Source organism: Eulemur rufifrons, chromosome 20 (genome assembly GCF_041146395.1).
Source record: "Eulemur rufifrons isolate Redbay chromosome 20, OSU_ERuf_1, whole genome shotgun sequence".
NCBI lineage: Eukaryota > Metazoa > Chordata > Mammalia > Primates > Lemuridae > Eulemur > Eulemur rufifrons.
In genome coordinates this window covers 5,207,687-5,222,214 of record NC_091002.1, presented here as the reverse complement: position 1 = coordinate 5,222,214, position 14,528 = coordinate 5,207,687, and the positions used below count along the sequence as shown (strand labels likewise).

At 47.4% G+C, this 14,528-nt stretch overlaps 2 protein-coding genes across 7 annotated transcripts in view; one reads left to right on the top strand and one right to left on the bottom strand.

The window, feature by feature from the left end:
• The window catches only part of MAEA (macrophage erythroblast attacher, E3 ubiquitin ligase), a 400,167-nt gene that overhangs the window by 374,360 nt on the left and 11,279 nt on the right, over positions 1-14,528 (bottom strand). The gene's annotated exons all lie outside the window — the stretch shown is intronic.
• The window catches only part of GAK (cyclin G associated kinase), a 68,118-nt gene continuing 53,718 nt past the window's right edge, over positions 129-14,528 (top strand). For 5 of the 6 annotated variants that reach the window (XM_069496176.1, XM_069496175.1, XM_069496177.1 and 2 more), the window contains exons 1-4: positions 129-374; positions 9,275-9,336; positions 10,236-10,295; positions 11,148-11,262. In XM_069496176.1, coding sequence (XP_069352277.1) covers positions 230-374; positions 9,275-9,336; positions 10,236-10,295; positions 11,148-11,262 — 382 coding nt within the window. In that variant the 5' untranslated portion in view covers positions 129-229. The remainder of the gene's footprint in view (positions 375-9,274; positions 9,337-10,235; positions 10,296-11,147; positions 11,263-14,528) is intronic. The other variant, XM_069496179.1, reaches the window with a different exon arrangement.

Sequence of the window (14,528 nt, the reverse complement as noted above, 5' to 3'; positions counted from 1 at the left end):
GTTGCATCAGCACCTCTGCGCCTGCGCGCCCAGGAAGCGTGGCGGAAATGAGGCGCCGGCGCTTTTCCGGCCACGGCCGGACGCGGTGCGTCTTCCAGCGTGCATACGTCACGGCGCCGGGGCGGAAGATGGAAGAGCTACGGGCGGGCGGTTGTTAAGCAGACCCGGACGGAGCGGGACCCCTAAGCCGGCCACTCCGGCTGCCGGGGGACACTGTGCGGCAGCCGCAATGTCGTTGCTGCAGTCGGCGCTCGACTTCCTGGCGGGCCCAGGCTCCCTGGGCAGTGCTGCCGGCCGCGATCAGAGTGACTTCGTTGGGCAGACGGTGGAACTGGGCGAGCTGAGGCTGCGGGTGCGGCGGGTCCTGGCCGAAGGTAGGCCCGGGTCAGCGGCGCGGTCTGGCCGCGGGGGGTCGTCGCCGAGGTCGCTGAGGGCATGATTTACCCGGAGTGTGAGGCGTGGGCCAGGGCTGGCTCCAGGGAGCGTCACTGGCGGGGGCATGGGTGAGGGCGGGGGAGAGGGTTACCTCGGGGGGCCTGGGTCAGGGCTGGGCCTGGAGAGAGTCACCGCCTGGGGCATGGGTAAGGGCCTGTCAGAGGTGATTGCTGAGGGCGAGGCTGGGTCTGGGTTGGGTACTTCTTTGCCAGAGTAGTAAGGTCAGGCTGGGGCGAGGTGGTCATAGAAGGAGGCCTGGAGCTGGAGGGACCTCTCCAGGTTGGGGAAGAGGAGAGTGGCAGGCAGGGAGCTTGAGTGAGGGGCCACAGTGGAGGCTGAGGGAGGGGTACCCAGAAGGCTGAATGCTGGACTCGGAAGGTGAGCGGTACAGTTGGGTGGGTGTAAGCCGTGGCTCTTTGCTATACGTCTAGTGCTGTTGTGCAGGAGTGGAACAGGACTGGACTTTTGGAAAAAGGTCAAGACTCTCCAGAATTGTAAGAATCTTCAAAGTTGGTGGTTGCACACATTGTTGAGGGTAGTTGCAGTCCTGCCCTACTCAGGTGTAGGTGGAGGATAGACAGTGCTGTGTCCAGTAATCCCGGGTTCCCCCTCTTACAACCTGAGTGTTTCCCTTGCTGGTGGACATCTATTTGTGATTCCATGTAACTTACAGGAAGCAGAGACAATAGTCCTGACCTATATAGAACACACGTGGTGGACAGGTCAGTCAGCTTAAGTATTTCCAAGTCAGTATTTAGTCAGTATTGTTTTTATGTGCCATTTCTATCTTTCTGAATGACTGCTCCCTTCATCACTCAGAATTGATCATCAGTGTCAGTGGGGTTTTATTGTCTCTTCTGAATTTAACTTACATTTTGTCCAGTGGTGCCCAGGGTTGTGTCATGTTTCACTAGCTGTCAAATTTTTTGGCTAAACACAGTTGACTTTGGTGCTGGAGCTGAAACATGCTGCTGCTTTGGCATGGGGGAGGGGAGTGAAGCAACAAGAAAGACCAGACCTTTACCCGGTCTGTGGTAGCTCTGGGGCTGGAGGGTCATCCTGTCAAGGTGGCCACCCCTGCCACCATTTGCATTTGTACTCAATTTGAGGCAGACAACTGGGCCAAATTCCTGATGTTTTTATTCTAGAAGGCCTGAGGGGACATTCTGGCTGTAGTGTTATCACTCACTTTGTCTCCACTGTGGTCAGAAGCAGACTTCGGGTGTGATTTGGTGAGAAAGCCCCAGGCTCCTCTCCTTTCTGAAGTGGGAGCTACTACCTCTACTAAGCAAGTGTGGTATTCTCTCACATCTGTTAGAACTAGGAGAGTTCCTCCAGATCAGTTTATTTGTTCTGAAAATACCAGGCAGTTGCCTTCATTCATTAGGAAATGTATAGTGGACAGGACCTGGTTTCTGCCATGTCTAGAACGTTCTACCAATAAGACACATGCTCAGATGGCTAAGCAACAAGGCAGTATAGGGATAGATGCTTGGGGGCAGTACAGGTAGTGTAGCCTCTGGGAAGGGGCCAGGCAGAAGATAGCATGCCTCAGGGTGGGAAGGATGGAGAATGCACCCTGCCTGGTGCAGGGGCAGGGCCAGGGGCCAGGAGAGGAATCGCAGATGGGAAGTGGTCCGGACTGGCAGGAAAGGAAAGTTCTCATAAAGAAGGAAGCTGACACAGGTGGCTTCACACCGAGGATGAAGAACAAGGAAATGCGGGCAGTGGCTGTGGTCGTGCAAAAGAACTTGTTTCCCTTTGCTATCTAGACGGATCAAGAGATAAAAATAACCAATGCAATTATGAGCTGTAGATTTCCTCCTTTTAAACTTAAGAGGTGGTTTGCAGCTGTTAAAGTATTTTTGAAGCCTCTTTCCGAACTGAAACGGGTAAGAAACCTATAAAGTACTTAAGTATTTTATATAAACATACTTTAGTAAGTTTTGTCTGGACAGCAAGCTTAGACCATACACTATGGGAATTTAAGCTGTCTTGTGTAAATATGGGGAAGGCCCATAATCTGAAACCTGTGGGTACAGATGTTTACAGTTTCAAAATTTTCAGGTTTCGGAAAGGTAACGCAATGTATGTCCTGTATGTCATGGAATACTACTCCCAGAGGGGTTGAGACAGCATTGTGTAATCGACTACATTAATGTGTCTGTAATTAAAGGAATAAATATCCTCACTGTTGCATAAAGTGTGAACTTAGCCCCATGTCAGTTCATGTCAGATTTTATCCCAAATGAGACTATGATAGATCAGGTTTTGCTGTCAAATAAATTAGGAAAAAATGGTTTTCATAGTTTTTAGAAATTTGGACTCGTAGCATGAAATGGGTTGTTGGAGCCAGACAGATTTCTAATGTTTTCAAAATTTGTTCTCAGTCTCTCTTTCTTTCCTTTTTTTTTTTTTTTGGCAGAGTCTCTCTATGTCACCTGGGCTAGAGTGCCATGGTGTCAGCCTAGCTCACAGCAACCTCAAACTCCTGCGCTCAAGCAATCATTCTGCCTCAGCCTCTTGAGTAGCTGGGACTACAGGCGGGTGCCACCATGCCCGGCTAATTTTTTCTATTTTAGTAGAGATGGGATCTTGCTATTGCCCATGCTGGTCTCGAACTCCTGAGCTCAGATGATCCTTCCACCTCAGTCTCCCAGAGTGCTAGGATTACTGGTGTGAGCCACCATGTCTGGCCTCCTTTTTTTTTTTTTTTTTTTTTTTTGTTAGAGCAAATTATTGGGCATACCAACAGTGTTAGAGATGCCCAATGCAAGTGTATTCTAGAATATATTCTTTGTGTTCTCTTGTTTTGGATTCTTCATTCTGTTGCTTCTGAGGCAGATCACTACTGCTGAAGCAGGTGTGTCCTTTACACTGGACAGGTCCATCTGGTGTGGCCTACTTGCACTCTCTGTGGACTCAACTGCCAGTGTGTTAAACTGAGGTAGAAAGTGAAAACACAGCTGTCACATGGTTTAAGTATAAGTAGTCTCATGCTTTTGGTTACAGGTTACATGTAGTTTCAGCCAGTCAGCAGCATTTTGCTTGGAGCCCTGTGTGGTGTGCGTAGTGTTAGTGTGTGGGAGGACCTCCCGCCTGCATCCTGTGGTTCCTGCTCAAGAATCTGTGTTCACTGGGGGGCAGGCTGTGGCCTGCGAAGTGGTGAGGGTGCAGCCCCCCTGAACTCCCAGGGCCAGCTCTTCACCCATCTGCCTCCTAAACAGATGGAGGGGTCCTCCCTTCACTGTGATAGAGTGCTCTGGACTGTGCGAAGGCACAGGGAATATTTGGTACTGACTGATGGTTGCAGAATTGTGTGGTACTGTCTAGATTCTTGGCTGCAGGTTTCAGAAACCCACAGAGGTGAGTTTGATGGAAGGAAGAGGCCCTGTGTTGGGCTAGGATATCCTCTACAGTAGGGGTCCCCAACCTATGGTCAGTTGTATAATTTTTTCATTATATGTTACAATGTAATAATAATGGAAATAAAGTACACAATAAATGTAATGCGCTTCAACCTTCCCGAAACCATCCCCCCTCCTCAGTCCTTGGAAAAATTGTCTTCCATGAAAACAGTCCCTGGTGCCAAAAAGGTTGGGGACCGATGCTCTACTGGTATCAACAGAGTGCACTTTAGATTGATTGTAAAAGTGGACAGTTAGGTGGTCTTAGCATGCTGACATCACAGCACATCCCTCTGACCGAGAGCCCCGCCCCTGAGGGTGGGTGGTACTCTCTCAGTACCTGTCCCTGGACCCAGAGACTGAGGTGCAGGGCTGTTCTTACCCAAGGAGGGATGCTGAGTGACACTTTTCTCTTCTGTAGACACCGCAGAGCACAGATAACCAGGGTCTTTGGGGCTTGGGGAGTTGGCTTGAGGTCATTAGGCCTGTGTGGCCCTGTTCTGTGCCAGCTTAATTGCCCCTCTCTCAGCTCTCCTCACACTGCCACCACCCTTCACTTCCAGGTTGGTGGCTTTGATCATCAGCCCTTTATCTGACTAATACCCAGTGTGAAATGATAACCACCACCACATTTGTGGGCTTTTAATATTTTGCTGGGCACAATACCTAGTGCTTTATGTGGATTGTTTATTTTATTTTTTATTTTTTTCAGACAGAATCTCGCTCTGTTGCCTGGGCTAGAGTGCCGTTGCATCAGCCTAGCTCACAGCAACCTCAAACTCCTGGGCTCAAGTGATTCTCTTGCCTCAGCCTCTCAAGTAGCTGGGACTACAGGGATACACCACTGCACTCGGCTAATTTTTACTATTTTTAGTAGAGATTTGGTGTCACTCTTGCTCAGGCTGGTGTCGAACTCCTGAGCTCAAGCGATCCTCCTGCCTCGGCTTCCCAGAGAGCTAGGATTACAGGCATGAGCCACCTCGCCCAGCCTATGTGGATTGTTTAATCCTGATGATAATCCTAAAAGTGGGTACTATAATTATTCCCATTTTACAGATGAAAAAACTGAGGTTTGGGGGGGTTAGTAACTTGCCAAAGCCACCAGCCAGTGAGTGGTGGAGTGGGGCTGGGAGCCATGGGAAGGCCAGCAGGGGCTCCTTAGTGCCCTTAGGGCATAGATCTGCATCCCTGCCAGGGCCAAGGTGATCTGTGCATTATGTCCTGGGAGGAGATGTCTGGAGTATAAAGGTGACAGTCAAGTTACAGCATGCTTGTTTACTGTGTTCATTTATTTTAAAAAGGAGAAAAGCCCTGCAAGGTTAGTTACCACCATGGGGGAGATGGGGAGCCGCTTGCAGCCGTGTCTGGGAGGCCGTCTGGGGTGTCTGGGTTGGAGCTGAGTGGTTATTTATATTATATATTGCCCTTAAGATCCTTCAGGGCCACTGCCCCTTCATGTTCTGTGCTGCAGCTGGATCTTTGTAGCATGTGTTAGTTACGTCTGTAGTTTCTTTCTGTTGACGTATGGGGAGGTCACTATCAGGGTCAAACCACTCTCCCTTCCTCCTGTTGTGCTCAGCCTCCTCCTTTCCAGGGACTCCTGCTGTGTTACACGCTATCCGCATGGGATGTGGACGTATGTCTTAGTCTGTTTGGGCTGCTATAACAAAATACCGTACACTGGGTAGCTTATAAACAACAGAAGTTTATTTCTCACAGTTCTGAAGGGCTCCAAGTCCAAGATCAAGGCACTGGCGGCAGATTCAGTGTCAGTGAGGGCCATTTTCCTGGTTCAGAGATGGTGCCTTCTCCGCCTTCTTGCTGTGTTCTCCTCCCAGGGTGGAGGAGGAACAAAACTGGGATAAAGAGTGGCTGAGATGAGCGGGGTGTCAGGGAAAGCCCCTCAAAAGTGGGGAGATCAGGTCCAAGAGGGAACAGGTAGACAAACGTCAAGGGTCAGGGTGCCGCCTCCAGGCCTGCTGTTAGTGGAGAGGCCATGGGCAGTAGTGGGCTTGGTGTGTTTGAGGAAAAGCCAGTGGGGGAGGGAGACCAGGAGGACCTGTAGCCTTGCTGAGGACACACAGTGGTACTGTCCTTATGATCATCTACATCTATGATTATATGGTCTGAAAATAAGAAAAGTTTAGTTCTTCCTTTCTTTTTCATGTTTGATATTTTTTAAATTGACAGATAAAATTGTACATATTTATTATGTAGAATATGATGTTTTAAAGTGTACATACATCATGGAATGACTAGATCTAGCTAATTATACATTACTTCACATATTGTTTTTGTGATGAGGACACTTAACATCCACTTGTAGCATTTTTCAAGCATTCGATATATTGTTATTAACTATAGTTACCATGTTGTACAAGAGATCTCTTGAACTTATTCCTCCTAACTGAAATTCTGTGTTCTTTTTTAGTTTTCCTTACTGATCTTTATGCCTTCTATTAATTTTTCTAGTTCTCTTGCATTGACTAGGATTCACAGTACAATGTTGTATAGCAGTGCTGAGAGCAGACATCTTGCCTTGTTCTTGATCTTAGAAAGAAAACACTATTAAGACTCATGTTAGATGTAGGTTTTTGTAGTTGCCATTTCTTTTTTTTTTTTTTTTGAGACAGAGTCTCACTTTGTTGCCCAGGCTAGAGTGAGTGCCATGGCGTCAGCTTAGCTCACAGCAACCTCAAACTCCTGGGTTCAAGCGATCCTACTGCCTCAGCCTCCCGAGTAGCTGGGACTACAGGCACGCTCCACCATGCCCGGCTAATTTTTTCTATATATATTTTAGTTGTCCATATAATTTCTTTCTATTTTTTTTTTTTAGTAGAGACGGGGTCTCGCTCTTGCTCAGGCTGGTGTAGTTGCCATTTCTTTTCTTTTCCTTTTTTTTTTGAGACAAAGTCTCACTCTGTTGCCCGGGCTAGAGTGCCATAGCGTCAGCCTAGCTCACAACAACCTCAAACTCCTAGGCTCAAGCAATCCTTCTGCCTCAGCCTCCTGAGTAGCTGGGACTACAGGCATGTGCCACCATGCCCGGCTAATTTTTTATATATATATATATATATATATATTTATTTATTTTAGTTGTCCAGATAATTTCTTTCTATTTTTTAGTAGAGACAGGGTCTCACTCTTGCTCAAGTTGGTCTCTAGCTCCTGACCTCGAGCAATCCTCCCGCCTCGGCCTCCCAGAGTGTTAGGATTACAGGCGTGAGCCACTACGCCCAGCCCTGTAGTTGCCATTTCTCAGATTGAAGAAGTTTGCTAGTTTGCTGAGAGGGTTTTTTTATTATATTATTTTTTAAAAATCATGAATGGGTTTTGCATTTTGACATATGCTTTCTCAGTGCCTATGGAGATGAATCAGTATTCCCTATTCTGTTAATCAGAACCACAGTGGTTGATTTTAAATGTTGAACTAACCTTGCATTCATGGGATGAATCACACTTGGTCATGATGTATTACTCTTATTACATTTTGGCAGAATCGATTTGCTAGTATTTTCCTGAGGATTTTTTGTTTCTGTGCTAATGAGTGATATTGATCTATAGTTTTGTCTTTATAGCTTCCTCTGGTTTTGGTTTCACTGACCTGAAAAAATGGGCTAGGAACTCTTTCCTCCTGCTCTGTCTTACTGGTGATTTTTTATGAGATTGTTGTGATTTCTTCCTTAAATGTTTGATAGAATAGTGGAGCCATCTGTTTTCATTTTCTATTTCATAGATTTCCATTAATATCTTTTTATCTATATTTTCCCCACAGATTTATTTATTAATTTTTTTAACAGCTCTGGTGAGGTAAAAATGAGATATACCAACTGCACATATTTAAAGTGCTTTGACATACATATGTGCACATACCATATAGCTACCACGGTAATCAAGGCAGTGAACATATCCATCAGCTCCAGAATTTCCCTCCTTCCCCTTTGTAATCTTTCCCTTCTGCTTCCCCTGCACCCACATCCCAGGCAACAACTGATCTGCTGTCCATTATTATAGATTAGTTTGTATTTTGTAGAGTTTTCTATAAATGAAATCATACATATGTACTCTTTTTTTGCCTAGCTTTGTTTACGCAGCATAATTATTTTGAGAGTCATCTATGTGTTGCATGTAACAATAGTTTCATCCTTTTTATTGCTGAGTGGTGTTCCATGTATGGATAATTTTTTTATCCATTCACGCTTTGGTGGACATTTGGGTTGTTTCCAGTTTTAGGCTATTACAGATGAGGCTACTGTGAACAGTCATGTGCAAGCCTTTTTTTTTTTTTTTTTTTTTTTTTTTGAGACAGAGTCTCGCTCAGTTGCCTGGGCTAGAGTGCCGGGGCGTCAAGCTCACAGCAACCTCAAACTCCTGGGCTCAAGCAATCCTTCTGCCTCAGCCTCTCGAGTAGCTGGGACTACAGGCATGTGCCACCATGCCCGGCTAATTTTTCTATATATATTTTTAGCTGTCCATATAACTTCTTTCTATTTTTTTAGTAGAGACGGGGTTTCGCTCTTGCTCAGGCTGGTCTCGAACTGCTGAGCTCAAGCGATCCTCCTGCCTCAGCCTCCCAGAGTGCTAGGATTACACGGCGTGAGCCACTGCACCTGGCCTATTTCTTTTTCTTACCGGATTGCACTGGCTGGAACTTCTCATACAATAGTGAATGTCAGTGGCTAGCACACGTATCTTCGCCTTGTTCCTGATTTTAGAGGGATACATTTGATTTTTCACCATTAAGTATAATGTTGCTGTTGGTCATTTATAGATATAGCAGCATTATATTTAATGATATAATGAAGAATTTTCTTTTTATTCTTAGTTTGCTGAGAGTTTTTAATTTTATGCTATGATTTTTCACTGTGGGAAGCTTTAACAAAAGCTAAGCAAGTTAAGCCAATTCTGCTTAGTCATGGCATATTATCCTTTTTATATATTGTTGGGTTTGATTTGCCAATATTTTGTTTTATTTTATTAGAATTATGATTTGTTAATTCTTTGGTCTACATTCATGAGTGACATTAATCTGTACTTTTAATGTCTTTTGGGGGCATTAGGGCAGTGGGGTCTAGTTTGTCCTCTATCGATTGTTCGCTCTTTTTTTTTTTTTTGCATCAATCTATCTAGAATATCAGTTTCATTTATTTGTTTTCAGAAAACACTTTTGGTTTTGTTGATTTTATCTATTTTTTCCCCTGTCATTAATCTCTGTTACTAGATTCATTTCCTTCTTGTCCCTTAAGCAGAACATGTAAAATGCAGTGGTAAGTAAATTGGGGCCGTTAGTTTTTCTGGAAAACAAATTGCTGGCCACAGCTACAAGTCCAGTTTGTATTTTATTGAGTAAAGGTGTTCTTTTTTTTTTTTAGCTGAATATGTTAAATAAAAATTGTTGCACTGAACTGATAAGGATTTTTTTTAATTTCCAGGAGGGTTTGCATTTGTATATGAAGCTCAAGATCTGGGAAGTGGCAGAGAATATGCATTAAAGGTAATAAAGGATGATTTAACATTTTTATGTGGGTTTTTGGTTTATTTTAAAGGAAATCTCTGACAGTGTTTTCAAAGACTTATCCCTATTATTAATATTTAGTTTGTTTCTTTTTTACTGTTTGTATATATTTGTCCTATTTTGTTTCTTCTGATGGCGAAGCTGTCAGCAGTTTTAGATGCTGTGTTCTCAGAGAACGCCATTGAAGCGATGGCCTCCAGCTTGGGGTTGAGGGCCCCCTTGGGCCCAGCGTCCTTCATTCTGGGGCTTGGGCTGCCTTGGAGAGAGGAGTGAGGGTGATGTCACAGTCGGGTCATGGCATCTTGGCTTCCATCTGCCAAAATAGGGGTTCTACAAATATAAGGAGTTTAGGAGCCACACATATAAAACATGTGTCCACGGCACATTTGTATATAGATGTTGTGGTGAGACAGGGGCAGAGGTTTTGTCTATACCACCTGTGTGCTGGGCTGAGTGGTCCTGTTTTTGTCCTGAGACATGACAAGAGGCCCAGCTTAGAGGTGGGGTGCCCCAGGTGGCCCCACCTTCAAGAGTGAATTTGAGTGGGCCTGGTTTTGGCGGTCTGCAGTGTATACCCATGTCCCTGCCAAGCATCTCCTCTCGTTTTTCTTGTTTGTCTTATTTTTCTCTGGCCTGTTTGGAGTAAAGACTCCTTTTTTGCTTTTTCTCTTTTTTTTCTGATCATAAAGCTCTTTCAGGGATCTCTAACCTCCTGTTCAGTTTTTGCACAGGTCAAATGTTAAAACAGGTAAGCAGGTTAATCTCTCTTAAACACATTGCATTTGTTCTCTTGGATGTTTATGTTTGAGATAAGGCATTATGTAAAGTGGACGGATAAACAATCTTTAATCTTTTTTGTGTGCTATTTCCTGATACAGCGGTTATTGTCCAATGAAGAGGAAAAGAACAGAGCCATCATTCAAGAAGTTTGTTTCATGGTATCCTTTTCCCAGGAACCAAGAGCCAACACTGTCACTTAGCGGGGCGCAGGCCTGCATCACGCTGTGACTGCCAGCTCAGTGATGCTCTGTTTGATGTAGTAAATTGGCCTTGTGCTTTTACCGAACAATTTATAGTGCAAAGGTGGTTTTTTCCCCCTGTTCTTTACTCCCAGTTTAATATTAATAGTAAAAGATTCAAAAGTGTTGGGAATGGGGTTGTTATTCCTACACATGAGGTCTCAATGCCCAGGGGATGGGCCAGTTAGCACAGGAGATCCTGCCCCTGCCGGCCCCTCTGAAGGCCTGGCTGAGAGCTGTTATCAGCCGCTCCTGCTCACGTTGCCCAGGGCCCCTGCCGTGATGGAGGACTCGGGCCTTTCTTGCCACCCGCTGCCACACATCCTCCTTGAGTGTGGAGCCTTGCCCTCACTGTCATCATTCTGCTTCTCTTCTACAAGCTGTGTCCACTCTGAGAGCCTGCAGGCCACCTGAGCCAATGTTTAGGGAGACATGATCACTCCTCACAGCCTCCTTGCCATGTAGCCCCACACGGGCCCTCTGCCTGCTCCACCTGGTGCAGGATGGACACTGGTGTTGCCGCAGTCAGGTGTGTGTGGCCAGTGTGCCTGTCTGAGTCACCCCTGCCCTGCCACTACGCCTCCTGACTCCTTTGCCTTTCGTGGTCCTCCACCTGCTCTCCCCCCCTTTCTGCTCTGGTGTGCTAAAATTGTGAGGTGATTCAATTAGAGTACTAGAACTTTAGTATCTGAATAGCATATACATTTATTTTTAAGTGCACAGAATTATGGACGTGGTTATGCACATTCTCCTTTAACAAGACACCTGCAGAAAAAGCTTTCCGGCCACCCCAATATTGTCCAGTTTTGTTCTGCAGCATCAATAGGAAAAGAAGAGTCGGACACAGGGCAGGCTGAGTTCCTCCTGCTCACAGAGCTCTGCAAAGGTAACATTCTGTAGAGACTAAGTCGTTGCTTCCTAACGTGTTTAAACAATTGTAAAATAGTCCCAGCATCTTCTCTCAAAATGATCTTAATGAAAAGAACTGGCTAGCTGTTTAACAGGAGGTTTTTGAGAGGCATGCCACCTTCAGGGCGTCCTGGCACCGTCTCCCTCATTGGTGTGCAGGCTGCAACAGCCCGGGTGGGAGCTGGGCCTTCACTGTGTAGGTGTTGAACAAGGAAAGTGCTGAGAGAAGAGGGGCAGTCCCTGTGCTGAGGGGTCCTGTGTTGGCTTAGACAGAAGGTAGAATGTTTGATGCACACTCCTACATGGCATTTGTGGATGACCCAGGTCAGGGCCCTTATCGGGCAGGGTCTCCTCTCTAGCATGCCCAGGCTGAGAGCTTGAGAGCTGGCTGCCTGCTGGCCCCTGGGCCTGACTAAGATCCTCTGCCTGGAGGCCCCACCTGGCCCTTTCTGCCAGCCAGCCCAGCCCAGGCCCTGCTGGCAGTCCCCAGTGCATGTCCCCGCAGTTGTCCAGGTGTAGGTCCTGGGCATCAAGGAATGGAGGTGGCATTAATTCCTCGGATTGACACTTGTGTGGATGTTTGTTTGTGTTCTCACTTTTCTTAAATTTTACACCTACAGAAAACTTGAAAGAAGCATGGTGGACACCCGTTTTGCTGTTCACTAGCTTCCCCAGATTGTAACATTTCCCACGGGTGCTTTCTTTCTCTCCATATGCTTGCTGAGCCATTTAAAAACAAGTCGCAGGCATCAATACCAGAAGCGCTTTTGTTACTGTGTAGCCTGGGAACAGGGGCATTTCCACTGTAACTGTAGTCTGTTTCACACCTGAGAAAATCCTTGTGATGTGAGGTAGTGTCACGTTCATGTTCAGATGTCTCCCCTTGTCCCTGAAATGGCTTTTGTGACGTTTTCCTGTCCCCACACCGGGGCCACGTCAGGGTTCCTATGTTGCAGTTGCTTGTGATATCTCCTGAGTCTCTTTTTGTTTTTCACTTTTTTCTCTGGGTGGCACTGGACTCCTCCAGTGGGGAATGGTGTCTGGACCTGGGACTCGGGTGTTCCTAGGCCTTTCGTAGAGCTGGGAAGGTGCTAAAACTGCCGATGGTGCTGATTCATCCAGTTCAAGACGCCGTGGGGTCTCCCACTTCATGGATATTCATTATTATCATTTTTAATCACAAAAGGATACATGCTTGCTGAAAAAATACAAACAATACAAAGTGGTATAAATGCTTATAAAATGGGATTTTATTATATATATGTTTCCTTTTTTAAAAAAACAAAATTACTACATTGGGTAAATGCCAGTAAATTCATCTCATGCTGTCGTAGAGGCTGTGTAGTTTCCTCAGTTTGATGCACCATGACAGCGTGGCCAGGCTCCTGTTTTTCATTCACAGGTTTTCTATACCAGAGTGTTCTGGAACTACAGCGTGTCTGCTGTGTGAGGCTTGCGCTCCTTGTGAGAGGGGTGCTGGGGCTGGCCGAGTCGGAGCATGTGTTTGGGATTCTGAGAGGCCCTCCCTCCCCGGCTCACCTGGGGTCACGTGGATCAAGGCTGGATGGGGCTTCCTGTCCATCCAGCCTGTTCTCTGATTGCTCGTGATGAGGTTGACATGTTCCTCAACTCCCTTGCTCGTCATCAGGGATGTCAGAAAGCGTTTGCATGATGTATATTTTGGTTTTAGAAGGCCTGAGTAGGATTAGGTGAGAATCGAAGCTACTCAGCTGGCTCTTTCCCAAGGTGGAGTAATAAGGGAATGGAGGAAACAGGGCCTAGAGCCCGTGCCCAAGCGCTGTCCCTGCTGGGGTTTGGGACTCAAGCCTGCAGCCCAGCCCCACCTCTTGTGATGGTGCTGTGTGTCCAAAGTTAGGGTTACCATAAGGTAAATGAACAACGCATGCATGAGCTGTGCAGGGGCGCTGCCTGGGACTGCCTGTCCGGGAGCACGTGCAAGGCTGGCCAGTCAGGTGCCAGGGGGCTGTGGACAGCATAGTTGTGCCAGCCAGGCTGGCCTGGTATGGGAGCATTCGGGACCCCTGGGACATGGGAGGGATGAGAGGGCCCCTGTGTGGCAGCAGATACAGGGCTTCTGAGATGTGCCACAGACCCCTCCTGCTGGGCAGGTCTCCCAACACCCTCCAAGGGCCAGCTCCCTGTCCACAGCTATGCCACATGCAGAGTGTTTATTTTTTAAAAACTCCTTTATTTCTCACCAAGAATGAGCTACTGAACTCGGCCAGTTAACACCACCCATATTGACTCACTCTGCCGGCTCCTCCTCGTCCCACATCTGAGAGTGTCGAAGTCAGTTGTCACTTCTATTCTGGCCCCTGGGGTCTGGACCCCATCTCACCTGGGCCTGTCTGTCTCTTCCTGAGTACCCCGTTCCCCCAGGGGCCCTTTGTTCCTCCTCCCTAGGGCACCCCTGTTAACTCCTCCTGAGAGCACACCTGTTCTTCCGAGGACCCCCTGTTCCTCTGAGGGTTGGGTATGGTTGGGGGGCTGAGAGGTTCAGAGCAGCAGAGGTTGAGAGCCAGGGCAGGGCTGGGAGGGGAGGAGGGGCCAGTCAGACATAGGTCTGGAGTCTTTGGGGCACCAGGTGGAAACGGTGGTGAGCAAGGGGAGTCTGTGTGGGCTGTGCTGTGGGCACACAGGCAACAGGTGGGACCCAGGTCTGAGTGGTGGTGAGACCAGACCTGCTCACGTGCACGTTCCCTATGTCATCATAAAACTTGCAAAAGCATTGAGGCTATGGGAGTTGCCACTGAAGCGCAGTTAGAACCTAGAGTGAACCATCCTCACTGAAGCATGTCCGTTGGCGTGGCTGCATGCAGGCACTAGGAGTTCAGCGACTCACCAGAAGCCGACCCCAAGTCAGAGTCAATGGTTGCATTGTTCTGTACACTAGGGAGAAAGTGGGTTCAGGGAGAAAGGGGTGCACGTTTAGGGAGGGTGGTAGAGATGGGAGGTGAGGGAGGGAGGCCTTCCCAGCTCAGGGAGTCATGAGGCAGGGGCAGGAAGGGGCCAGTGTGGCTGGAGGAGAGCTCAGGGAGACGAGGTCACTGAGAGAGTGGGCGGGGCCCTGGGCGTTGGTGTCGGCCTTGGCTGTGGTGTTGGATGGGTGGCTGGTTGTCAGGGGCATGGAGCATGCCAAGCAGAGGGTTGTGGACTGGTCTGTGGGCTGAGAAGATGCAGCAGAAAATGGAGAGGCCCCAGGCCACAACACCACAGCTGGGG